The sequence below is a fragment of the Salmo salar genome, chromosome 16 (assembly GCF_965601325.2).
Source record: "Salmo salar chromosome 16, fSalSal1, whole genome shotgun sequence".
NCBI classification, from domain to species: domain Eukaryota; kingdom Metazoa; phylum Chordata; class Actinopteri; order Salmoniformes; family Salmonidae; genus Salmo; species Salmo salar.
In genome coordinates, this window is record NC_138306.1 from 85,450,895 (window position 1) to 85,478,308 (window position 27,414).

At 49.2% G+C, this 27,414-nt stretch overlaps 1 protein-coding gene across 1 annotated transcript in view; it reads left to right on the forward strand.

Annotated features, from left to right (window-relative positions):
* Window positions 1-22,185, forward strand: part of LOC106575918 (cilia- and flagella-associated protein 47) — a 102,116-nt gene extending 79,931 nt beyond the window's left edge. Inside the window, 9 exon segments of the mRNA XM_082962431.1 lie at window positions 687-791; window positions 5,520-5,975; window positions 7,685-7,814; window positions 7,964-8,117; window positions 8,188-8,414; window positions 10,591-10,768; window positions 11,202-11,363; window positions 11,859-12,027; window positions 21,608-22,185. Coding sequence (XP_082818557.1) covers window positions 687-791; window positions 5,520-5,975; window positions 7,685-7,814; window positions 7,964-8,117; window positions 8,188-8,414; window positions 10,591-10,768; window positions 11,202-11,363; window positions 11,859-12,027; window positions 21,608-21,706 — 1,680 coding nt within the window. The 3' untranslated portion in view covers window positions 21,707-22,185.
* The last annotated feature ends 5,229 nt before the right edge of the window (window positions 22,186-27,414 follow it).

Below are 27,414 nucleotides of genomic sequence, written 5' to 3' on the forward strand. Positions count from 1 at the left end.
TATTTTTTTTTAAAGAGTAATTCATAGTTTATCCATTTCCACCATCAAGGCGGTCGTAGCCTCCAATATTGTGTAAATGATGTCTACACTTCTGAGTGGCTAGTTCTCTAAGTGGTGACGTCATAGGGGTGACAGAGTACAGCTGCTCTGAGCATCCTCTCTCGTCTCTCTCTCTCTCTCTCTCTCTCTCTCTCTCTCTCTCTCTCTCTCTCTCTCTCTCTCGCTCTCTCTCGCTCTCTCTCTCTCTCGCTCTCTCGCTCTCTCTCTTGCTCTCTCTCTGCTGCTTCTCACTTTTTAGGAGAAATGATCTGTTTGTCTCTCAGGCTTGTGTTTGGTTGCCTAGCAGCATAATGGCTAATGAAGAACATTCTGTAGATGAAGACTGATTGCTTCCTGAATAGTGTCTTCCTATTATTAGCAACCAATGTTCAGTAGTTTTTCAGGTACACTACACCTTATATAAAGGATGTATAGTGCCAGTTATGAGATCAGTTGTAATTAGAGTAGAACATACACTATAAAATATGGACTTGTTTATTTGCTGTCTAAACTGTGTGTGTGTGTATGTGTGTGTGTGTGTGTGTGTGTGTGTGTGTGTGTGTGTGTGTGTGTGTGTGTGTGTGTGTGTGTGTGTGTGTGTGTGTGTGTGTGTGTTCCTGTCTATGTCTACCTGTCTATCTTTCCAGCTCATCATAGCACCACACTCATCCACCCAGGTTCCTGTTCGTTTCAGACCATCAACCATCGGAGCTAGAAACCACACAGCCAAGATCTCCTTCACCTGTTCTCAGGTAAACCAACCTGTCTAACCCTAAACCACCTGTCTAACCCTAAACCATCTGTCTAACCCTAAACCATCTGTCTAACCCTAAACCACCTGTCTAACCCAAAACCACCTGTCTAACCCTAAACCATCTGTCTAACCCTAAACCATCTGTCTAACCCTAAACCACCTGTCTAACCCAAAACCACCTGTCTAACCCTAAACCATCTGTCTAACCCTAAACCATCTGTCTAACCCTAAACCACCTGTCTAACCCTAAACCACCTGTCTAACCCAAAACCACCTGTCTAACCCTAAACCACCTGTCTAACCCTAAACCATCTGTCTAACCCTAAACCACCTGTCTAACCCTAAACCACCTGTCTAACCCAAAACCACCTGTCTAACCCTAAACCATCTGTCTAACCCTAAACCATCTGTCTAACCCTAAACCACCTGTCTAACCCTAAACCACCTGTCTAACCCTAAACCACCTGTCTAACCCTAAACCACCTGTCTAACCCTAAACCACCTGTCTAACCCAAAACCACCTGTCTAACCCTAAACCATCTGTCTAACCCTAAACCACCTGTCTAACCCTAAACCATCTGTCTAACCCTAAACCACCTGTCTAACCCTAAACCACCTGTCTAACCCTAAACCACCTGTCTAACCCTAAACCACCTGTCTAACCCTAAACCATCTGTCTAACCCTAAACCAACCTGTCTAACCCAAAACCACCTGTCTAACCCTAAACCATCTGTCTAACCCTAAACCACCTGTCTAACCCTAAACCACCTGTCTAACCCTAAACCACCTGTCTAACCCTAAACCACCTGTCTAACCCTAAACCACCTGTCTAACCCTAAACCACCTGTCTAACCCTAAACCACCTGTCTAACCCTAAACCACCTGTCTAACCCTAAACCACCTGTCTAACCCTAAACCATCTGTCTAACCCTAAACCACCTGTCTAACCATAAACCACCTGTCTAACCCTAAACCACCTGTCTAACCCTAAACCACCTGTCTAACCCAAAACCACCTGTCTAACCCTAAACCATCTGTCTAACCCTAAACCACCTGTCTAACCCTAAACCACCTGTCTAACCCTAAACCACCTGTCTAACCCTAAACCACCTGTCTAACCCTAAACCACCTGTCTAACCCTAAACCACCTGTCTAACCCTAAACCACCTGTCTAACCCTAAACCACCTGTCTAACCCAAAACCACCTGTCTAACCCTAAACCACCTGTCTAACCCTAAACCACCTGTCTAACCCTAAACCATCTGTCTAACCCTAAACCACCTGTCTAACCCTAAACCACCTGTCTAACCCTAAACCATCTGTCTAATGCATGAAATGAAATATATGCATTCATTACTGTAAGTCACTCTGGATAAGAGCGTCTGCTAAATAACAAAAAATGTAAATGTAAATGTAAACCATCTGTCCTAGGAAGACATAGGAATAGAATAAGCTGGATAGGTATAAACAGTGTAGTAGTGGATCTGAAGGGTCTGGATAGGTATAAACAGTGTAGTGGTGTATCTGAAGGGTCTGGATAGGTGTAAACAGTGTAGTGGTGGATCTGAAGGGTCTGGATAGGTATAAACAGTGTAGTAGTAGATCTGAAGGGTCTGGATAGGTATAAACAGTGTAGTAGTAGATCTGAAGGGTCTGAATAGGTATAAACAGTGTAGTGGTGGATCTGAAGGGTCTGGATAGGTATAAACAGTGTAGTAGTGTATCTGAAGGGTCTGGATAGGTATAAACAGTGTAGTGGTGTATCTGAAGGGTCTGGATAGGTGTAAACAGTGTAGTGGTTGATCTGAAGGGTCTGGATAGGTATAAACAGTGTAGTAGTGTGTCTGAAGGGTCTGGATAGGTATAAACAGTGTAGTAGTAGATCTGAAGGGTCTGGATAGGTGTAAACAGTGTAGTGGTGGATCTGAAGGGTCTGGATAGGTATAAACAGTGTAGTGGTGTATCTGAAGGGTCTGGATAGGTATAAACAGTGTAGTGGTGGATCTGAAGGGTCTGGATAGGTATAAACAGTGTAGTGGTGGATCTGAAGGGTCTGGATAGGTGTAAACAGTGTAGTGGTGGATCTGAAGGGTCTGGAAAGGTATAAACAGTGTAGTGGTGGATCTGAAGGGTCTGGATAGGTATAAACAGTGTAGTGGTGGATCTGAAGGGTCTGGATAGGTATAAACAGTGTAGTGGTGTATCTGAAGGGTCTGGATAGGTATAAACAGTGTAGTGGTGTATCTGAAGGGTCTGGATAGGTATAAACAGTGTAGTAGTAGATCTGAAGGGTCTGGATAGGTATAAACAGTGTAGTGGTGTATCTGAAGGGTCTGGATAGGTATAAACAGTGTAGTAGTAGATCTGAAGGGTCTGGATAGGTATAAACAGTGTAGTAGTGGATCTGAAGGGTCTGGATAGGTATAAACAGTGTAGTGGTGTATCTGAAGGGTCTGGATAGGTATAAACAGTGTAGTGGTGGATCTGAAGGGTCTGGATAGGTATAAACAGTGTAGTGGTGGATCTGAACGGTCTGGATAGGTATAAACAGTGTAGTGGGAAAGTTGGAGGGTAAGGGTAAGAGGTAGGAAGGGTTGGAGGGTAAGGGGAAGAGGTGAAGGGTTGGAGGGTAAGGGGAGGAGGTGAAGGGTTGGAGGGTAAGGGTAAGAGGTAGGAAGGGTTGGAGGGGAAGGGGAGGAGGGGAAGGGTTGGAGGGTAAGGGGAGGAGGGGAAGGGTTGGAGGGTAAGGGTAAGAGGTAGGAAGGGTTGGAGGGTAAGGGGAAGAGGTGAAGGGTTGGAGGGTAAGGGGAAGAGGTGAAGGGTTGGAGGGTAAGGGGAAGAGGTGAAGGGTTGGAGGGTAAGGGGAAGAGGTGAAGGGTTGGAGGGTAAGGGGAAGAGGGGAAGGGTTGGAGGGGAAGGGGAAGAGGGGAAGGGTTGGAGTGTAAGGGGAAGAGGGGAAGGGTTGGAGGGGAAGGGGAAGAGGGGAAGGGTTGGAGGGTAAGGGGAAGAGGTGAAGGGTTGGAGGGTAAGGGGAAGGGTTGGAGGGTATGGGGAAGAGGGGAAGGGTTGGAGGGTAAGGGAAAGAGGAAGAGGTAGGAAGGCTTGGAGGGTAAGGGGGCGAGGGGAAGGGTTGGAGGGTAAGGGGAAAAGATAGGAAGGGTTGGAGAGTAAGAGGAAGAGGTAGGAATGTTTGGAAGGTACAAGGAAGAGGGGAAGGGTTGGGGGAAAGGGGAAGGGGAAGAGGTAGGAAGGGTTGGAGGGTGAGAGGTGAAGGGTTGGAGGGTAAGGGGAAGAGGTGAAGGGTTGGAGGGTAAGGGGAAGAGGTGAGGGGAAGAGGTGAAGGGTTGGAGGGTAAGGGGAAGAGGTGAAGGGTTAGAGTGTAAGGGGAAGAGGTGAAGGGTTGGAGGGTAAGGGGAAGAGGTGAGGGGAAGAGGTGAAGGGTTGGAGGGTAAGGGGAAGAGGTGAAGGGTTGGAGGGTAAGGGGAAGAAGAGGTGAAGGGTTGGAGGGTAAGGGGAAAAGGTGAAGGGTTAGAGTGTAAGGGGAAGAGGTAGGAATGTTTGGAGGGTAAGGGGAAGAGGAAGAGGTAGGAAAGGTTGGAGGGTGAGAGGTGAAGGGTTGGAGGGTAAGGGGAAGAGGTGAAGGGTTGGAGGGTAAGGGGAAGAGGTGAAGGGTTGGAGGGTAAGGGGAAGAGGTGAAGGGTTGGAGGGTAAGGGGAAGAGGTGAGGGGAAGAGGTGAAGGGTTGGAGGGTAAGGGGAAAAGGTGAAGGGTTAGAGTGTACGGGGAAGAGGTGAAGGGTTGGAGGGTAAGGGGAAGAGGTGAGGGGAAGAGGTGAAGGGTTGGAGTGTAAGGGGAAGAGGTGAAGGGTTGGAGGGTAAGGGGAAGAAGAGGTGAAGGGTTGGAGGGTAAGGGGAAAAGGTGAAGGGTTAGAGTGTAAGGGGAAGAGGTAGGAATGTTTGGAGGGTACAAGGAAGAGGGGAAGGGTTGGGGGAAAGGGGAAGGGGAAGAGGTAGGAAGGGTTGGAGGGTAAGGGGAAGAGGAAGAGGTAGGAAAGGTTGGAGGGTGAGAGGTGAAGGGTTGGAGGGTAAGGGGAAGAGGTGAAGGGTTGGAGGGTAAGGGGAAGAGGTGAAGGGTTAGAGTGTACGGGGAAGAGGTGAGGGGAAGAGGTGAAGGGTTGGAGGGTAAGGGGAAGAGGTGAGGGGAAGAGGTGAAGGGTTGGAGGGTAAGGGGAAGAGGTGAGGGGAAGAGGTGAAGGGTTGGAGGGTAAGGGGAAGAGGTGAAGGGTTGGAGGGTAAGGGGAAGAAGAGGTGAAGGGTTGGAGTGTAAGGGGAAGAAGCGGTGAAGGGTTGGAGGGTAAGGGGAAGAAGAGGTGAAGGGTTGGAGTGTAAGGGGAAGAAGAGGTGAAGGGTTGGAGGGTAAGGGGAAGAGGTGAAGGGTTGGAGGGTAAGGGGAAGAGGTTGGAAGGGTTGGAGGGTAAGGGGAAGAGGTAGGAAGTGAATTAGGACTGTGTGATACCAACAGTTGGATAAGGACGGACTCACAGTACAATGGTGTAAACAATGATTGTTGATGAACATTGCAAAGATTAATCAAAATCAATGACATTTTTCCACTGTCCATGGTTCTGAATTCTCTGCTATTTCCACACGTAACTAGGTAACCAAAATGTTATTTCTCCATCTGTCAGCTGACAATGATTTAGTTGTTGTTGTTGTTGTCCTCCCAGTTGAAGCACTGGAGCTTCCAGCTGTGTGGTGAAGGCCTGACCCCTGGCAGGATGGAGCCTCTGTCTGTAGCCTCCCCTGTGGGATCTCACTCCTCCATCATCCTCCCCTTTAGGAACCCTACTGAACACCCAGCCCTGCTGCACCTCACACTCACAGGTCAAACACACCCTGGACACACACTGAACACCCAGCCCTGCTCCACCTCACACTCACAGGTCAAATACACCCTGGACACACACTGGACACCCAGCCCTGCTGCACCTCACACTCACAGGTCAAATACACCCTGGACACACACTGAACACCCAGCCCTGCTGCACCTCACACTCACAGGTCAAACACACACCCTGGACACACACTGGACACCCAGCCCTGCTGCACCTCACACTCACAGGTCAAACACACACCCTGGACACACACTGAACACCCAGCCCTGCTGCACCTCACACTCACAGGTCAAACACACACCCTGGACACACACTGAACACCCAGCCCTGCTGCACCTCACACTCACAGGTCAAACACACACCCTGGACACACACTGAACACCCAGCCCTGCTGCACCTCACACTCACAGGTCAAACACACCCTGGACACACACTGAACACCCAGCCCTGCTCCACCTCACACTCACAGGTCAAATACACCCTGGACACACACTGGACACCCAGCCCTGCTGCACCTCACACTCACAGGTCAAATACACCCTGGACACACACTGAACACCCAGCCCTGCTGCACCTCACACTCACAGGTCAAACACACACCCTGGACACACACTGGACACCCAGCCCTGCTGCACCTCACACTCACAGGTCAAACACACACCCTGGACACACACTGAACACCCAGCCCTGCTGCACCTCACACTCACAGGTCAAACACACACCCTGGACACACACTGAACACCCAGCCCTGCTGCACCTCACACTCACAGGTCAAACACACCCTGGACACACACTGAACACCCAGCCCTGCTGCACCTCACACTCACAGGTCAAATACACCCTGGACACACACTGAACACCCAGCCCTGCTGCACCTCACACTCACAGGTCAAACACACCCTGGACACACACTGAACACCCAGCCCTGCTGCACCTCACACTCACAGGTCAAACACACCCTGGACACACACTGAACACCCAGCCCTGCTGCACCTCACACTCACAGGTCAAACACACCCTGGACACACACTGAACACCCAGCCCTGCTCCACCTCACACTCACAGGTCAAATACACCCTGGACACACACTGGACACCCAGCCCTGCTGCACCTCACACTCACAGGTCAAATACACCCTGGACACACACTGAACACCCAGCCCTGCTGCACCTCACACTCACAGGTCAAACACACACCCTGGACACACACTGGACACCCAGCCCTGCTGCACCTCACACTCACAGGTCAAACACACACCCTGGACACACACTGAACACCCAGCCCTGCTGCACCTCACACTCACAGGTCAAACACACACCCTGGACACACACTGAACACCCAGCCCTGCTGCACCTCACACTCACAGGTCAAACACACCCTGGACACACACTGAACACCCAGCCCTGCTGCACCTCACACTCACAGGTCAAATACACCCTGGACACACACTGAACACCCAGCCCTGCTGCACCTCACACTCACAGGTCAAACACACCCTGGACACACACTGAACACCCAGCCCTGCTGCACCTCACACTCACAGGTCAAACACACCCTGGACACACACTGAACACCCAGCCCTGCTGCACCTCACACTCACAGGTCAAACACACCCTGGACACACACTGAACACCCAGCCCTGCTGCACCTCACACTCACAGGTCAAACACACCCTGGACACACACTGGACACCCTGCCCTGCTGCACCTCACACTCACAGGTCAAACACACACTGGACACACACTGGACACACACTGGACACACCCTGGACACACACCCTGGACACACACACTGGACACACACACTGGACACACACTGGACACACACTGGACACACACCCTGGACACACACCCTGGACACACCTGGACACACACACTGGACACACACACTGGACACACACACTGGACACACACACTGGACACACACACACACACACATACAGTAGGCATGTACAGACATAGTCATACCCCAGACACACATGGAAACAGTCCTAGTAGAGACATGACATGATGGTAGTAATGTTGCTGTTCAATCTCCTATCAGACGAGGAGCCCGGTCAGAAGAGATCAAGCCAGTCCTTCATATGTGAAAGGAAAGTGTTCTGCATCCCCCTCAAACAGACACAAGGTCAGTTGTTACACATCTCTGTGTCAAGCCTTACTTTAAAGGCATAGTTCCTCTGTTCTCCACAAGACAGTGTTAGCCTTCTGAGTTTCAGCCTACATGTTAGATACACTAGTAAAGGATGTCCCTCCCGTCCTCCATGTTGGCTCCAGGTGTGCGTGTGTCTGCGGGGGCCAGTGTGGACATTCCTGTGGTGTTTGCCCCTGACTCCATGCAACTGCACCAGGCCTGGCTCCTGGTTCAGCTAGAGCCCCTCTTCAACCTCCCCCGCCTGGACACAGCACTCACCACGGCCCAGAGGGACAAGTCAGTACAGTGTGTGTATGTGTCTACACATGCGTGTGTGTGTGTGTAACAGGTGTTTCTCTGTGTACAGGTGTGTGGAGGTAGAGAAGGGCCGGGGGGGTTTGGTCTGCTGGGTCTACCCCATCCATGGCATCCCCGAGGCCCCTCCTAAACCCTCTCATCCAGCGGTGATAGAATGTGAGGCTCGCGGTCGAGTGGAGGAGAGAGTGGAGGTGTTGTTGACGGGATGTGTTCCTGGCTCCTCAGTCAGCAACACAGACATACCTCTCAGCAGTGCCCCCTCCTCGGGAACCTCAGGTGAGATCACATCAACTTCACTGGAAGTTAGGTTTGAAGTGAGTGTGTGTTGCACGTCATTGTGTGTGTAGTTGTGCGTGGGCCTGTACCCTGAGAGTGTGTGATGTGATTATGTAGCTAATTGTAATGCATCATTTCTGTCTCAACAGAGCATATCCAAGGTAACTTAGTCAGCTTACAATGTTCACAGTGCTCGTTAGCATAAAAGGCTAACTCTGGTTGAGTGAAGTCCACTTGTTCTTCATTCTCCTTGTAGGATGTGTCTAATCTCCTGACAACACACACCATATTGCTGTTTTGACAAAGTCAGGGTGGAGAGTGAGTGTGTGTGTCAAATCAAATACAATTGTATTTGTCACATGCTTGGTAAACAACAAGTGTAGACTAACAATGTTATAATTAAGCAATAAGGCCTGAGGGGGTGTGGGATATGGTCAATATACCACAGCTAAGTGCTGTTCTTAGGCACATTGCAATGCAGAGTGCCTGGACACTGCCCTTACCAGTGGTATATTGGCCATATATCACAAACCCCAGAGGTGCCTTATTGCTATTATAAACTGGTTATCAACGTAGTTGGAGCAGTAGAAATAAATGTTTTGTCATACCCGTGGTATACGGTCTGATATACCACGGCTGTCAGCCAATCAGCATTCAGGGCTCAAACCACCCAGTTTATAATTACTTACAGGTCCTTCCCAACAATACAGAGAGACAGAAAGAGAAATAATAGAAAGATAATAACACAAGATATAAATCCACAATGAGTAACAATAACTTGGCTGTATACACAGAGTAACATTACTGAGTCAATGATAACTTGGCTATATACACAGAGTACCAGTACCGAGTCAATGATAACTTGGCTGTATACACAGAGTACCAGTACCGAGTCAATGATAACTTGGCTGTATACACAGAGTACCAGTACCGAGTCAATGATAACTTGGCTGTTTACACAGAGTACCAGTACCGAGTCAATGATAACTTGGCTGTATACACAGAGTACCAGTACCGAGTCAATGATAACTTGGCTGTTTACACAGAGTACCAGTACCGAGTCAATGATAACTTGGCTGTATACACAGAGTACCAGTACCGAGTCAATGATAACTTGGCTGTATACACTGAGTAACATTACCGAGTCAATGATAACTTGGCTGTATACACAGAGTAACATTACCGAGTCAATGATAACTTGGCTGTATACACAGAGTACCAGTAATGAGTCAATGATAACTTGGCTGTATACACAGAGTACCAGTACTGAGTCAATGATAACTTGGCTGTATACACAGAGTACCAGTACTGAGTCAATGATAACTTGGCTGTATACACAGAGTACCAGTAATGAGTCAATGATAACTTGGCTGTATACACAGAGTACCAGTACTGAGTCAATGATAACTTGGCTGTATACACAGAGTACCAGTACTGAGTCAATGATAACTTGGCTGTATACACAGAGTACCAGTACTGAGTCAATGATAACTTGGCTGTATACACAGAGTACCAGTACTGAGTCAATGATAACTTGGCTGTATACACAGAGTACCAGTACTGAGTCAATGATAACTTGGCTGTATACACTGAGTAACATTACCGAGTCAATGATAACTTGGCTGTATACACAGAGTACCAGTACTGAGTCAATGATAACTTGGCTGTATACACAGAGTACCAGTACTGAGTCAATGATAACTTGGCTGTATACACAGAGTACCAGTATCGAGTCAATGATAACTTGGCTGTATACACAGAGTACCAGTACTGAGTCAATGATAACTTGGCTGTATACACAGAGTACCAGTACTGAGTCAATGATAACTTGGCTGTATACACAGAGTACCAGTACCAGGGCAATGATAACTTAGCTGTATACACATGGAGGGAAGGAGGGAGGGAAAGGAGGGAAGGAGGGAAGGAGGGAGGGAAGGAGGGAAGGAGAGAAGGAGGGAGGGAAAGGAGGGAAGGAGGATGGAGGGAAGGAGGAAAGGAGGAGGGAAGGAAGAGGAAAGGAGGGACAGAGGAGGAAAGGAGGGACAGAGGAGGGGATAAAACAGCAGCAGCACATCACTGTGGATTAGTCATGCATTAACTGGAGAGTTTGGTGTGTGTGTGTGTGTGTGCGTGCGTGCGTGCGTGCGTGCGTGCGTGTCCATCCATGTGTTAGCAGCAGGCGTCAGGCTGGCTCTAGAAGACTTTCTATGTGAGGTGTGTTATAACAGTGATGCTGAGCGGTCCCAGCTGGAGGGCTGTGTAACCCTGTCTCTACTGACCTGTCACAGAGACCCCCACTCTGGCATCGTCTCTCTCACCGTCAACCTCATCTTCACCCCTTACAAACCTCTCAGGTAACGGACATACATCACATAGACACACACACACAAACACATGCATATCACACACACACACCAGCACTGGCTCTCAGCTCTGCACCTTCTAGAAATCCAGGTAGCAGACTAGCATCTGATAAAGTGCATTAGATATAAATAATTACTCTTCAGAGACTGTATCTATTTGTGTTCCCCTCCCCTCTCCCCTCTCCTCCTCTACCTTCCTCCTCCACCTCCCCCTCTCCCCTCCACTCCCCTATCCTCTTCCCCTCGTCCTGTCCTGTCCTCTCCTCTCCTCTCCTCTCCTCTCCTCTCCTCTCCTCTCCTCTCCTCTCCTCTCCTCTCCTCTCCTCTCCTCTCCTCTCCTCTCCTCTCCTCCTCTCTTCTACCCTCCTCTCCTCTCTTCTACCCTCCTCTCCTCTCTTCTCCCCTCCTCTCCTCCTCTCCCTAGGTGTTCAGCTGTGCTGGCTGTTCAGTGTTTGACAGGTGGGCTCTGGAAGTTTCCCATCAGCCTCATCTCCACCAAGCCGCAGGTTGATGATGTCATCACCATTAACGCTGCAGGGCTACACAAGACCTCTGCTGTGGGCTTCAGACTGACCAGCCAGACCAGGTCAAGCTGGTGTGTTGTGTCTGTGTGGGGTCTGACCCTTACCCTATCGTGTGTGTGTGTGTTTTTCTCTGACCCTTACCCTATCTATGTGTGTGTGTTTCTCTGACCCTTACCCTATCTATGTGTGTGTGTTTCTCTGACCCTTACCCTATCTATGTGTGTGTGTTTCTCTGACCCTTACCCTATCTATGTGTGTGTGTTTCTCTGACCCTTACCCTATCTATGTGTGTGTGTTTCTCTGACCCTTACCCTATCTATGTGTGTGTGTTTCTCTGACCCTTACCCTATCTATGTGTGTGTGTTTCTCTGACCCTTACCCTATCTATGTGTGTGTGTTTCTCTGACCCTTACACTAACTATGTGTGTGTGTTTCTCTGACCCTTACCCTATCTATGTGTGTGTGTTTCTCTGACCCTTACCCTATCTATGTGTGTGTGTTTCTCTGACCCTTACCCTATCTATGTGTGTGTGTATTCCTGCATGTCTATGTGGCAGGTACCCAGAGCCGTTCACAGCAGGGTTCCTGCCAGGTGGGGGCAGTGAGTTCCAGGTGTGTCCCTCCTCAGGTGAGCTCCTCCCAGTGGGGTCAGCTGGTACCATCCTCACCGTGTCCTTCACCCCCTCCATGTACAGCAAGAGACACCACGCTACTCTGCTGGTCCAGGTATGTCTACTAGAGACACCACGCTACTCTGCTGGTCCAGGTATGTCTACTAGAGACACCACGCTACTCTGCTGGTCCAGGTATGTCTGGCTAGAGACACCACGCTACTCTGCTGGTCCAGGTATGTCTGGCTAGAGACACCACGCTACTCTGCTGGTCCAGGTATGTCTGGCTAGAGACACCACGCTACTCTGCTGGTCCAGGTATGTCTGGCTAGAGACACCACGCTACTCTGCTGGTCCAGGTATGTCTGGCTAGAGACACCACGCTACTCTGCTGGTCCAGGTATGTCTACTAGAGACACCACGCTACTCTGCTGGTCCAGGTATGTCTACTAGAGACACCACCCTACTCTGCTGGTCCAGGTATGTCTGGCTAGAGACACCACGCTACTCTGCTGGTCCAGGTATGTCTACTAGAGACACCACGCTACTCTGCTGGTCCAGGTATGTCTGGCTAGAGACACCACGCTACTCTGCTGGTCCAGGTATGTCTGGCTAGAGACACCACGCTACTCTGCTGGTCCAGGTATGTCTACTAGAGACACCACGCTACTCTGCTGGTCCAGGTATGTCTACTAGAGACACCACGCTACTCTGCTGGTCCAGGTATGTCTACTAGAGACACCACGCTACTCTGCTGGTCCAGGTATGTCTACTAGAGACACCACGCTACTCTGCTGGTCCAGGTATGTCTACTAGAGACACCACGCTACTCTGCTGGTCCAGGTATGTCTACTAGAGACACCACGCTACTCTGCTGGTCCAGGTATGTCTACTAGAGACACCACTCTACTCTGCTGGTCCAGGTATGTCTACTAGAGACACCACGCTACTCTGCTGGTCCAGGTATGTCTGGCTAGAGACACCACGCTACTCTGCTGGTCCAGGTATGTCTACTAGAGACACCACGCTACTCTGCTGGTCCAGGTATGTCTACTAGAGACACCACGCTACTCTGCTGGTCCAGGTATGTCTACTAGAGACACCACGCTACTCTGCTGGTCCAGGTATGTCTGGCTAGAGACACCACGCTACTCTGCTGGTCCAGGTATGTCTACTAGAGACACCACGCTACTCTGCTGGTCCAGGTATGTCTGGCTAGAGACACCACGCTACTCTGCTGGTCCAGGTATGTCTGGCTAGAGACACCACGCTACTCTGCTGGTCCAGGTATGTCTGGCTAGAGACACCACGCTACTCTGCTGGTCCAGGTATGTCTGGCTAGAGACACCACGCTAATCTGCTGGTCCAGGTATGTCTACTAGAGACACCACGCTACTCTGCTGGTCCAGGTATGTCTACTAGAGACACCACGCTACTCTGCTGGTCCAGGTATGTCAGGCTAGAGACACCACGCTACTCTGCTGGTCCAGGTATGTCTACTAGAGACACCACGCTACTCTGCTGGTCCAGGTATGTCTGGCTAGAGACACCACGCTACTCTGCTGATCCAGGTATGTCTACTAGAGACACCACGCTACTCTGCTGGTCCAGGTATGTCTACTAGAGACACCACGCTACTCTGCTGGTCCAGGTATGTCTGGCTAGAGACACCACGCTACTCTGCTGGTCCAGGTATGTCTACTAGAGACACCACGATACTCTGCTGGTCCAGGTATGTCTACTAGAGACACCACGCTACTCTGCTGGTCCAGGTATGTCTACTAGAGACACCACGCTTCTCTGCTGGTCCAGGTATGTCTACTAGAGACACCACGCTACTCTGCTGGTCCAGGTATGTCTGGCTAGATACACCACGCTACTCTGCTGGTCCAGGTAAGTCTACTAGAGACACCACGCTACTCTGCTGGTCCAGGTATGTCTACTAGAGACACCACGCTACTCTGCTGGTCCAGGTATGTCTACTAGAGACACCACGCTACTCTGCTGGTCCAGGTATGTCTGGCTAGAGACACCACGCTACTCTGCTGGTCCAGGTATGTCTACTAGAGACACCACGCTACTCTGCTGGTCCAGGTATGTCTACTAGAGACGCCACGCTACTCTGCTGGTCCAGGTATGTCTACTAGAGACACCACGCTACTCTGCTGGTCCAGGTATGTCTACTAGAGACACCATGCTACTCTGCTGGTCCAGGTATGTCTGGCTAGAGACACCACGCTACTCTGCTGGTCCAGGTAAGTCTACTAGAGACACCACGCTACTCTGCTGGTCCAGGTATGTCTGGCTAGAGACACCACGCTACTCTGCTGGTCCAGGTATGTCTACTAGAGACACCACGCTACTCTGCTGGTCCAGGTATGTCTGGCTAGAGACACCACGCTACTCTGCTGGTCCAGGTATGTCTACTAGAGACACCACGCTACTCTGCTGGTCCAGGTATGTCTACTAGAGACACCACGCTACTCTGCTGGTCCAGGTATGTCTACTAGAGACACCACGCTACTCTGCTGGTCCAGGTATGTCTACTAGAGACACCACGCTACTCTGCTGGTCCAGGTATGTCTACTAGAGACACCACGCTACTCTGCTGGTCCAGGTATGTCTACTAGAGACACCACGCTACTCTGCTGGTCCAGGTATGTCTACTAGAGACAACACGGTACTCTGCTGGTCCAGGTATGTCCACTAGAGACACCACTCTACTCTGCTGGTCCAGGTATGTCTACTAGAGACACCACGCTACTCTGCTGGTCCAGGTATGTCTGGCTAGAGACACCACGCTACTCTGCTGGTCCAGGTATGTCTACTAGAGACACCACGCTACTCTGCTGGTCCAGGTATGTCTACTAGAGACACCACGCTACTCTGCTGGTCCAGGTATGTCTACTAGAGACACCACGCTACTCTGCTGGTCCAGGTATGTCTGGCTAGAGACACCACGCTACTCTGCTGGTCCAGGTATGTCTACTAGAGACACCACGCTACTCTGCTGGTCCAGGTATGTCTGGCTAGAGACACCACGCTACTCTGCTGGTCCAGGTATGTCTGGCTAGAGACACCACGCTACTCTGCTGGTCCAGGTATGTCTGGCTAGAGACACCACGCTACTCTGCTGGTCCAGGTATGTCTGGCTAGAGACACCACGCTAATCTGCTGGTCCAGGTATGTCTACTAGAGACACCACGCTACTCTGCTGGTCCAGGTATGTCTACTAGAGACACCACGCTACTCTGCTGGTCCAGGTATGTCTGGCTAGAGACACCACGCTACTCTGTTGGTCCAGGTATGTCTACTAGAGACACCACGCTACTCTGCTGGTCCAGGTATGTCTACTAGAGACACCACGCTACTCTGCTGGTCCAGGTATGTCTGGCTAGAGACACCACGCTACTCTGCTGATCCAGGTATGTCTACTAGAGACACCACGCTACTCTGCTGGTCCAGGTATGTCTACTAGAGACACCACGCTACTCTGCTGGTCCAGGTATGTCTGGCTAGAGACACCACGCTACTCTGCTGGTCCAGGTATGTCTACTAGAGACACCACGATACTCTGCTGGTCCAGGTATGTCTACTAGAGACACCACGCTACTCTGCTGGTCCAGGTATGTCTACTAGAGACACCACGCTACTCTGCTGGTCCAGGTATGTCTACTAGAGACACCACGCTACTCTGCTGGTCCAGGTATGTCTGGCTAGAGACACCACGCTACTCTGCTGGTCCAGGTAAGTCTACTAGAGACACCACGCTACTCTGCTGGTCCAGGTATGTCTACTAGAGACACCACGCTACTCTGCTGGTCCAGGTATGTCTACTAGAGACACCACGCTACTCTGCTGGTCCAGGTATGTCTGGCTAGAGACACCACGCTACTCTGCTGGTCCAGGTATGTCTACTAGAGACACCACGCTACTCTGCTGGTCCAGGTATGTCTACTAGAGACGCCACGCTACTCTGCTGGTCCAGGTATGTCTACTAGAGACGCCACGCTACTCTGCTGGTCCAGGTATGTCTACTAGAGACACCACGCTACTCTGCTGGTCCAGGTATGTCTGGCTAGAGACACCACGCTACTCTGCTGGTCCAGGTATGTCTGGCTAGAGACACCACGCTACTCTGCTGGTCCAGGTATGTCTGGCTAGAGACACCACGCTACTCTGCTGGTCCAGGTATGTCTGGCTAGAGACACCACGCTAATCTGCTGGTCCAGGTATGTCTACTAGAGACACCACGCTACTCTGCTGGTCCAGGTATGTCTACTAGAGACACCACGCTACTCTGCTGGTCCAGGTATGTCTGGCTAGAGACACCACGCTACTCTGTTGGTCCAGGTATGTCTACTAGAGACACCACGCTACTCTGCTGGTCCAGGTATGTCTACTAGAGACACCACGCTACTCTGCTGGTCCAGGTATGTCTGGCTAGAGACACCACGCTACTCTGCTGATCCAGCTATGTCTACTAGAGACACCACGCTACTCTGCTGGTCCAGGTATGTCTACTAGAGACACCACGCTACTCTGCTGGTCCAGGTATGTCTGGCTAGAGACACCACGCTACTCTGCTGGTCCAGGTATGTCTACTAGAGACACCACGATACTCTGCTGGTCCAGGTATGTCTACTAGAGACACCACGCTACTCTGCTGGTCCAGGTATGTCTACTAGAGACACCACGCTACTCTGCTGGTCCAGGTATGTCTACTAGAGACACCACGCTACTCTGCTGGTCCAGGTATGTCTGGCTAGAGACACCACGCTACTCTGCTGGTCCAGGTAAGTCTACTAGAGACACCACGCTACTCTGCTGGTCCAGGTATGTCTACTAGAGACACCACGCTACTCTGCTGGTCCAGGTATGTCTACTAGAGACACCACGCTACTCTGCTGGTCCAGGTATGTCTGGCTAGAGACACCACGCTACTCTGCTGGTCCAGGTATGTCTACTAGAGACGCCACGCTACTCTGCTGGTCCAGGTATGTCTACTAGAGACGCCACGCTACTCTGCTGGTCCAGGTATGTCTACTAGAGACGCCACGCTACTCTGCTGGTCCAGGTATGTCTACTAGAGACACCATGCTACTCTGCTGGTCCAGGTATGTCTGGCTAGAGACACCACGCTACTCTGCTGGTCCAGGTAAGTCTACTAGAGACACCACGCTACTCTGCTGGTCCAGGTATGTCTACTAGAGACACCACGCTACTCTGCTGGTCCAGGTATGTCTGGCTAGAGACACCACGCTACTCTGCTGGTCCAGGTATGTCTACTAGAGACACCACGCTACTCTGCTGGTCCAGGTATGTCTACTAGAGACGCCACGCTACTCTGCTGGTCCAGGTATGTCTACTAGAGACACCACGCTACTCTGCTGGCCCTGGTATGTCTACTAGAGACGCCACGCTACTCTGCTGGTCCAGGTATGTCTACTAGAGACACCACGCTACTCTGCTGGTCCAGGTATGTCTACTAGAGACGCCACGCTACTCTGCTGGTCCAGGTATGTCTACTAGAGACACCACGCTACTCTGCTGGTCCAGGTATGTCTACTAGAGACACCACGCTACTCTGCTGGTCCAGGTATGTCTACTAGAGACACCACGCTACTCTGCTGGTCCAGGTATGTCTACTAGAGACACCACGCTACTCTGCTGGTCCAGGTATGTCTGGCTAGAGACACCACGCTACTCTGCTGGTCCAGGTATGTCTACTAGAGACACCACGCTACTCTGCTGGTCCAGGTATGTCTGGCTAGAGACACCACGCTACTCTGCTGGTCCAGGTATGTCTACTAGAGACACCACGCTACTCTGCTGGTCCAGGTATGTCTGGCTAGAGACACCACGCTACTCTGCTGGTCCAGGTATGTCTACTAGAGACACCACGCTACTCTGCTGGTCCAGGTATGTCTACTAGAGACATCACGCTACTCTGCTGGTCCAGGTATGTCTACTAGAGACACCACGCTACTCTGCTTGTCCAGGTATGTCTACTAGAGACACCACGCTACTCTGCTGGTCCAGGTATGTCTACTAGAGACACCACGCTACTCTGCTGGTCCAGGTATGTCTACTAGAGACACCACGCTACTCTGCTGGTCCAGGTATGTCTACTAGAGACACCACGCTACTCTGCTGGTCCAGGTATGTCTACTAGAGACACCACGCTACTCTGCTGGTCCAGGTATGTCTGGCTAGAAACACCACGCTACTCTGCTGGTCCAGGTATGTCTACTAGAGACACCACGCTACTCTGCTGGTCCAGGTATGTCTACTAGAGACACCACGCTACTCTGCTGGTCCAGGTATGTCTACTAGAGACACCACGCTACTCTGCTGGTCCAGGTATGTCTGGCTAGAGACACCACGCTACTCTGCTGGTCCAGGTAAGTCTACTAGAGACACCACGCTACTCTGCTGGTCCAGGTATGTCTACTAGAGACACCACGCTACTCTGCTGGTCCAGGTATGTCTGGCTAGAGACACCACGCTACTCTGCTGGTCCAGGTATGTCTACTAGAGACGCCACGCTACTCTGCTGGTCCAGGTATGTCTACTAGAGACACCACGCTACTCTGCTGGTCCAGGTATGTCTACTAGAGACACCACGCTACTCTGCTGGTCCAGGTATGTCTACTAGAGACACCACGCTACTCTGCTTGTCCAGGTATGTCTACTAGAGACACCACGCTACTCTGCTGGTCCAGGTATGTCTACTAGAGACACCACGCTACTCTGCTGGTCCAGGTATGTCTACTAGAGACACCACGCTACTCTGCTGGTCCAGGTATGTCTACTAGAGACACCACGCTACTCTGCTGGTCCAGGTAAGTCTACTAGAGACACCACGCTACTCTGCTGGTCCAGGTATGTCTGGCTAGAAACACCACGCTACTCTGCTGGTCCAGGTATGTCTACTAGAGACACCACGCTACTCTGCTGGTCCAGGTATGTCTACTAGAGACACCACGCTACTCTGCTGGTCCAGGTATGTCTACTAGAGACACCACGCTACTCTGCTGGTCCTGGTATGTCTGGCTAGAGACACCACACTACTCTGCTGGTCCAGGTAAGTCTACTAGAGACACCACGCTACTCTGCTGGTCCAGGTATGTCTACTAGAGACACCACGCTACTCTGCTGGTCCAGGTATGTCTACTAGAGACACCACGCTACTCTGCTGGTCCAGGTATGTCTGGCTAGAGACGCCACGCTACTCTGCTGGTCCAGGTATGTCTACTAGAGACGCCACGCTACTCTGCTGGTCCAGGTATGTCTACTAGAGACACCACGCTACTCTGCTGGTCCAGGTATGTCTACTAGAGACACCACGCTACTCTGCTGGTCCAGGTATGTCTGGCTAGAGACACCACGCTACTCTGCTGGTCCAGGTAAGTCTACTAGAGACACCACGCTACTCTGCTGGTCCAGGTATGTCTACTAGAGACACCACGCTACTCTGCTGGTCCAGGTATGTCTACTAGAGACACCACGCTACTCTGCTGGTCCAGGTATGTCTGGCTAGAGACACCACGCTACTCTGCTGGTCCAGGTATGTCTACTAGAGACACCACGCTACTCTGCTGGTCCAGGTATGTCTACTAGAGACGCCACGCTACTCTGCTGGTCCAGGTATGTCTACTAGAGACACCACGCTACTCTGCTGGCCCTGGTATGTCTACTAGAGACGCCACGCTACTCTGCTGGTCCAGGTATGTCTACTAGAGACACCACGCTACTCTGCTGGTCCAGGTATGTCTACTAGAGACACCACGCTACTCTGCTGGTCCAGGTATGTCTACTAGAGACACCACGCTACTCTGCTGGTCCAGGTATGTCTACTAGAGACACCACGCTACTCTGCTGGTCCAGGTATGTCTACTAGAGACACCACGCTACTCTGCTGGTCCAGGTATGTCTGGCTAGAGACATCACGCTACTCTGCTGGTCCAGGTATGTCTACTAGAGACACCACGCTACTCTGCTGGTCCAGGTATGTCTGGCTAGAGACACCACGCTACTCTGCTGGTCCAGGTATGTCTACTAGAGACACCACGCTACTCTGCTGGTCCAGGTATGTCTGGCTAGAGACACCACGCTACTCTGCTGGTCCAGGTATGTCTACTAGAGACACCACGCTACTCTGCTGGTCCAGGTATGTCTACTAGAGACATCACGCTACTCTGCTGGTCCAGGTATGTCTACTAGAGACACCACGCTACTCTGCTGGTCCAGGTATGTCTACTAGAGACACCACGCTACTCTGCTGGTCCAGGTATGTCTACTAGAGACACCACGCTACTCTGCTGGTCCAGGTATGTCTACTAGAGACACCACGCTACTCTGCTGGTCCAGGTATGTCTACTAGAGACACCACGCTACTCTGCTGGTCCAGGTATGTCTACTAGAGACACCACGCTACTCTGCTGGTCCAGGTATGTCTGGCTAGAGACACCACGCTACTCTGCTGGTCCAGGTATGTCTACTAGAGACACCACGCTACTCTGCTGGTCCAGGTATGTCTACTAGAGACACCACGCTACTCTGCTGGTCCAGGTATGTCTACTAGAGACACCACGCTACTCTGCTGGTCCAGGTATGTCTGGCTAGAGACACCACGCTACTCTGCTGGTCCAGGTATGTCTACTAGAGACACCACTCTACTCTGCTGGTCCAGGTATGTCTACTAGAGACACCACGCTACTCTGCTGGTCCAGGTATGTCTACTAGAGACACCACGCTACTCTGCTGGTCCAGGTATGTCTACTAGAGACACCACGCTACTCTGCTGGTCCAGGTATGTCTACTAGAGACACCACGCTACTCTGCTGGTCCAGGTATGTCTGCTAGAGACACCACGCTACTCTGCTGGTCCAGGTATGTCTACTAGAGACACCACGCTACTCTGCTGGTCCAGGTATGTCTACTAGAGACACCACGCTACTCTGCTGGTCCAGGTATGTCTGGCTAGAGACACCACGCTACTCTGCTGGTCCAGGTATGTCTACTAGAGACACCACGCTACTCTGCTGGTCCAGGTATGTCTACTAGAGACACCACGCTACTCTGCTGGTCCAGGTATGTCTGGCTAGAGACACCACGCTACTCTGCTGGTCCAGGTATGTCTACTAGAGACACCACGCTACTCTGCTGGTCCAGGTATGTCTGGCTAGTAACACACTACACTCTTAGGAACACAAAGGTGCTATTTAGAAGCTAAAAGGGCTCTTCCCATAGGCTGTTCCCATAGAGAGAACCCTTTTTGGTTCCAGGTAGAAATAGGATTCTTTCTACAGAGGGTTCTTTCTACCTGGAATCAAAAATGGTTCTACCTGGAACCAAAAAGGGTTCTCCTATGGGGAAAGCCGAAGAACCATTTTGGAACCCTTTTTTCTAAGAGTGTAGTGTAAGGATCAGAGCAACAGATATAGACACACACACCTCACTGATTGACAGCTGCTTGTCCCTCCTGCAGACAGCAGACACACACACCTCACTGATTGACAGCTGCTTGTCCCTCCTGCAGACAGCAGACATACACCTCACTGATTGACAGCTGCTTGTCCCTCCTGCAGACAGCAGACACACACACCTCACTGATTGACAGCTGCTTGACCCTCCTGCAGACAGCAGACACACACACCTCACTGATTGACAGCTGCTTGTCCCTCCTGCAGACAGCAGACATGCAGTGGACGTATGAGGTGAAAGGAACCACGCCTGCTTACACCCCACCCCACTCTGCCTCCTCCAATGGGAACACCTCTTCCAGGTAACTCCCTCCCACTGATGTCCGCCAGAGGATCTTTGTGTCCCGGAACCTTCATCTCCCAGCCATGGCTAACTCCTCCCCCATCAAACACAGAGCCTCCGCCTCGCAGATCAGATAGAGAGATCATTCTCACAGTACACACACACACACACACACACACTCCTACCACAACCCCACCCCATTCCTGTGTCATTGAAATGATCATACATGAAGATTGAATAATTCATTGTAAGTGCCTGTACTTCACCTCATTGTCATCATTAGATTTCTGTTGACCTCTGACCTCTGCAGGTAGCCTAGTGGTTAGAGCGTTGGGCTAGTAACCGAAAGGTTGCAAGTTCGAATCCCCAAGCTGACAATATACAAATCTGTTGTTCTGCACCTGAACAAGGCAGTTAACCCACTGTTCCTAGGCTGTCATTGAAAATAAGAATTTGTTCTTAACTGACTTGCCTAGTTAAATAAAGGTCAAATAAAATAAATATGGACATTCTTTTATGCACTTGGCATTACTTTGGAGATTTTCTCTGTCTGTTCTCAAACGAGATGTGTGTGTTCATATGCATGTGGGGTGAAATCCGTCTTGTCATCCAGTGCAGTGAACCAGGGGTCTTTCTCTCACCCTGAATTCCAAGAAGGATTATCTCCCCTCTAATTTCTTAGCCTGTCATTTAGTCTTAACCGGATGAAATAACAAACTCTGGTTTAGAGACAGAGAGAGAGCGACATTATCTCATTTATTTAGGCAGCATGAATATTCACTTGTGTTGATTATAACAGAGCGTAGGTTTGGATTAGGGAACAGATTGATCCTGGATCGAGATTAGAAGGAAAACAGCAAAGTCATTCTCTCAATAATAGACTTCAGCAGGAGACAATATGGAGTCACATTGACATCCCTTATGGATTAACACAAAACACTGTTTATGATTGCTGAGTGTAGGCTACTATATTTGTCTGTTGTAAAGTCAAAAGTGATGAACATCTGGAGATTCTGCACCCGAGACTGTCTCTGTCCATTATCACGTGGTACTGAACTCTACCTGAGACTGTCTCTGTCCATTATCACGTGGTACTGAACTCTACCTGAGACTGTCTCTGTCCATTATCACGCGGTACTGAACTCTACCTGAGACTGTCTCTGTCCATTATCACGCGGTACTGAACTCTACCTGAGACTGTCTCTGTCCATTATCACGCGGTACTGAACTCTACCTGAGACTGTCTCTGTCCATTATCACGCGGTACTGAACTCTACCTGAGACTGTCTCTGTCCATTATCACGCGGTACTGAACTCTACCTGAGACTGTCTCTGTCCATTATCACGCGGTACTGAACTCTACCTGAGACTGTCTCTGTCCATTATCACGCGGTACTGAACTCTACCTGAGACTGTCTCTGTCCATTATCACGTGGTACTGAACTCTACCTGAGACTGTCTCTGTCCATTATCACGTGGTACTGAACTCTACCTGAGACTGTCTCTGTCCATTATCACGTGGTACTGAACTCTACCTGAGACTGTCTCTGTCCATTATCACGTGGTACTGAACTCTACCTGAGACTGTCTCTGTCCATTATCACGTGGTACTGAACTCTACCTGAGACTGTCTCTGTCCATTATCACGTGGTACTGAACTCTACCTGAGACTGTCTCTGTCCATTATCACGTGGTACTGAACTCTACCTGAGACTGTCTCTGTCCATTATCACGTGGTACTGAACTCTACCTGAGACTGTCTCTGTCCATTATCACGTGGTACTGAACTCTACCTGAGACTGTCTCTGTCCATTATCACGTGGTACTGAACTCTACCTGAGACTGTCTCTGTCCATTATCATGTGGTACTGAACTCTACCTGAGCAGAGAAGGGCTCACAAGAGCAAAGTGGATGGTACCAGTGTATGGCTCTAGCTGACAGCCAGACAGGATTCAGTTACAGACCTAGTTCAGCCTGCACTAAACCAGCAGGCTGAACGAGGTTAGAGGGAGCTCAGAGCGCAGAGTTCCGAGTGTGTATATCACCTGTGAGAGCGATTGGCCAATCACGGCCGGGCACACGCTCCCACCGAAGCAACTGTCTCGCTCTTTGATGTGAAATCTAATTAATGCTGCAAAGCCCCTCTCCTCTGAGTGAGTATCCCCTGCTGTAAATGATTGGGGAGGGAGCGAGACAGAAACAGAGACAGGGAGAGAGAGAGAGACACAGAGAGAGAAAAACAAGCAGCTCAACTTTAGAGATTTCATCCTTCTCAGTTGAGCTCTCTTCTGTGTGTGTGTGTGTGTGTGTGTGTGTGTGTGTGTGTGTGTGTGTGTGTGTGTGTGTGTGTGTGTGTGTGTGTGTGTGTGTGTGTGTGTGTGTGTGTGTGTGTTTAGGGTTAAAGTGGAACTGACAGTGTTCTAACTACTTTGCATATATGAAACAAACAGACAATCCTAATATCAGTCAAAAATATTAAATTCCCAGTTTATGCTACAAACCAACTTTATAAAAGGTTTTAAAAGTAGGTTCTATGTGACTCAACATTCCATGACGTACACTAAGGCATTGTTGGTAGAATAGATGGATGCAGTTCATGACCTGATTAATATAATTTTTTAATAGTCCAGAAAATACTGCTATCAGGTTGTAAATCACAGCTGGCCTGGTACATTGTTTGCTGTCTCCACCCATTTGGGATGCACTGTTTCAGTTTCAATGACTCAATATTTTTGACAATAAGGAACTAATGTAACTAAGGCTGGGAATGTCAATACAATCAAACTAGCAAGGGCAATGATCACAAGTCAGTCATAACATGGCTAAAATGCTAGCGTATCTATTTATGTAGCAAGCTAAAAGCACGGAGCCTAACGTTAGCTAGCTAGCTGCTAGGAGGGACGTCACGTCATTAGAGGAGTGGGTGAGTGACTTACTTTTTCCCCTCATATTGTTTTTCGGTGGCTACACAGCTAGAGATGCACGTGTCATTTGGTTAGCTAACAAGACATGTGAATTGTTTTTCTAGCTAGTTAGCTATACTGAACGACTGTTATCCAGTTAGCATATCGGTTGCATTCGCAAATTCACTCTGGCTAGCTATACTCTAATTTCAGAGCACTCTTGTCTGAGTGTGTCACGTCCTGACCATAGAAAGCTGTTATTTTCTATGGTAGAGTAGGTCAGGGTGTGACAGTTTTTTTTCTAGTTTAGATTTTCTATGTTGTTATGTTCTAGTTTGTATTTCTATGTTGGGCTTTTTTGGGATGATCTCCAATTAGAGGCAGCTGGTCATTGTTGTCTCTAATTGGAGATCATACTTAAGTAGTTGTTTTTCCCACCTGGGTTTGTGAGAGATTGTTTTGAGTTAGTGTATGTTGCACCTCTTCATCACGGTTTGTTGTTTTTATTCTTTAGTTTATTTGTATGTATTGCATAGTTTCACAGTTTAATAACGAAAATGTGGAACGATACACACGCTGCGCTTTGGTCCGCTCCTTCATCATACGACAACCGTGACAGAGTGAGCCAGAGTGCAGAATAACTGATGAATTTACAAACGTGCAACACCCGCTGAATATAACAGATGTCAGTAAATGTCGGCAAAAAAAGTACTAGTCAAGAATGTTCTAGATAACATGTAAACAGGCTAACAAGCTCTGCTATGGAGAGTAAAATGGTCAGTGAGGTGTTCTCTCATTTTGTGTCTGGAAGTAGCTAGCTAGCAAGCTAGCCAACTTTAGTCAGTAAGCTTGGGTGCTTGGTTGGGACAAGCATGCATTGGCAGGCAAGCTGCAGAAGGACGGGCAGGCTATTCCCCATCGTTTATCATCGGAATTTTTACGATCAACTAGCTGAAAAGGTTTAAGAGGGTTTATCTAATGATCTTTCATTAGATTTGAGCTAATCTTGCTCCGGCTAGCATTAGTTGTTGATGTTGTTGTTATTGATGTGCCCGCCACTAATATTGGCACCCTTGGTAAATATGAGCAAAACGGGCTGTGAAAAAAATGTCTTTGCTGTTTATTCTCTTCTCTGAAACATGTGTACCACAATTATTAAAATCTAACTGAAGTATATTCCCATTCATATTTTATGTTTTTAAGTTGATTGAGTGATTAGGAACACGTAAGTGGTAAACCAAGACTTCCTGTTTCACTGGGGTATAAATATGAAATGGGTTTTCATAAGGAAAGAGCCCTGCTCAATCAGTGGCCTGCCCCTGTGAAGAGACATGGGTTATAAACGATGAAACACACCCTTCTCCCCTCGCCAATATATAAGCCAGTGACAAAATGTAACCAGCCTGTTCCGGGTGCGTGAGGTCTGCAGCCTCTGCGTTAAAAGGAACTAACATGTCAAGTACAGAACTAAGCCAACCTCAGCGTGAGCTTTGGTTGTGAATGGTATGAACTTTGAACTCTTATTCACTACAGAAGGGATACTTCCTAGCCGTTGAGTTAGCAGCGGCCGTTGTAAACGTGGGCTAGGAAAGGACGGATGACGTATCCAGTCTAACACACAACGAAGATACTACAACGTATCCATTTTACCACCAGAGACATTCTTCCGAGGACAGGAAGATCTCTGTTGGCCAACACGGCCAGCATCTACGACCAACCTACCGAAGCGCAGCTCAGAGTAAATATTTATTGCATTTTCCTTTTCCAAATGGGCGGTAATTTAGAATGCATAAGATAATGTATTTACGATAGCATAGCTGCTTCCTTTGTTCCTCAGTCTTCCCGCTCTTTCATTCAAGCCCAACCCCCTTTCTTTGTGTATCAATCCTCATACAGGTTCCGTCCACCAGGGACGTTTTCTGTATGACATAATTTGTATTCTGTGTATATGTAATTCTGTGTGATTACTTAGGTAGTTGGTAAATAAATAATTAAACCCAATTTTGTATTGCTGATTCAACTTGTTAACCAGGGTTCGTGAAGATAACCAAGAATTTACAACTTTCATATGAGACTGAAAATAAGGTGACGATTAATATTGACAGCTATTGATGTAAAATATTACTAGGTCTTTAAAAGTTTATTCGGAAGATAACAGCGCTATAAACATTCTTCCGTGGTGCCCCGACTTTCTAGTTAATTACATTTACATGATTAGTTCAATCAGGTAATATTAATTACAGAGAAAGGATTTTATAGAATAGCATGTCATATCACTTAATCCGGCATAGCCAAAGACACGACAGAGGGTTGCCATAAAAAAATCCTTTGCTGTCATCAAACAACAAACTCAAGCGCCTACAGTTTGCCAAACTTTACTGGAACTTTCAATGGGACCGGGTTCTATGGTCAGATGAGACCAAAATAGAGCTTTTTGGAAACAAACGCCAGAGGTGGGCAGGGGCGAAAATCTGATATCAACTTTGGAGGGGACAATTACATGAAATTTTCTCAAGAGCAATTCCTGAGGGGGACACCAAAAGTAGTGCTGTAACACATAGCCTACATTGTAATATGGTAAATGTATATTGAGGAACCAAAGAAATAAGGTGTTTGCCGTACTCCTAACTACCGGTACCCAAAACTACACAACTAATCACAACAGCAATACCATTGCCTTTAACAAATCTTAGTTCAGTCTCCAGTTTAAGTTGAGAGTGGGGGTATCCATGGCATTTTCCAATTATGTTCCTATTTTACAAGTCAAAAAAATTGAGAACCTTTCATAATGTTGCCAAACAAAGACTCAACAAACTTACCTGAGACT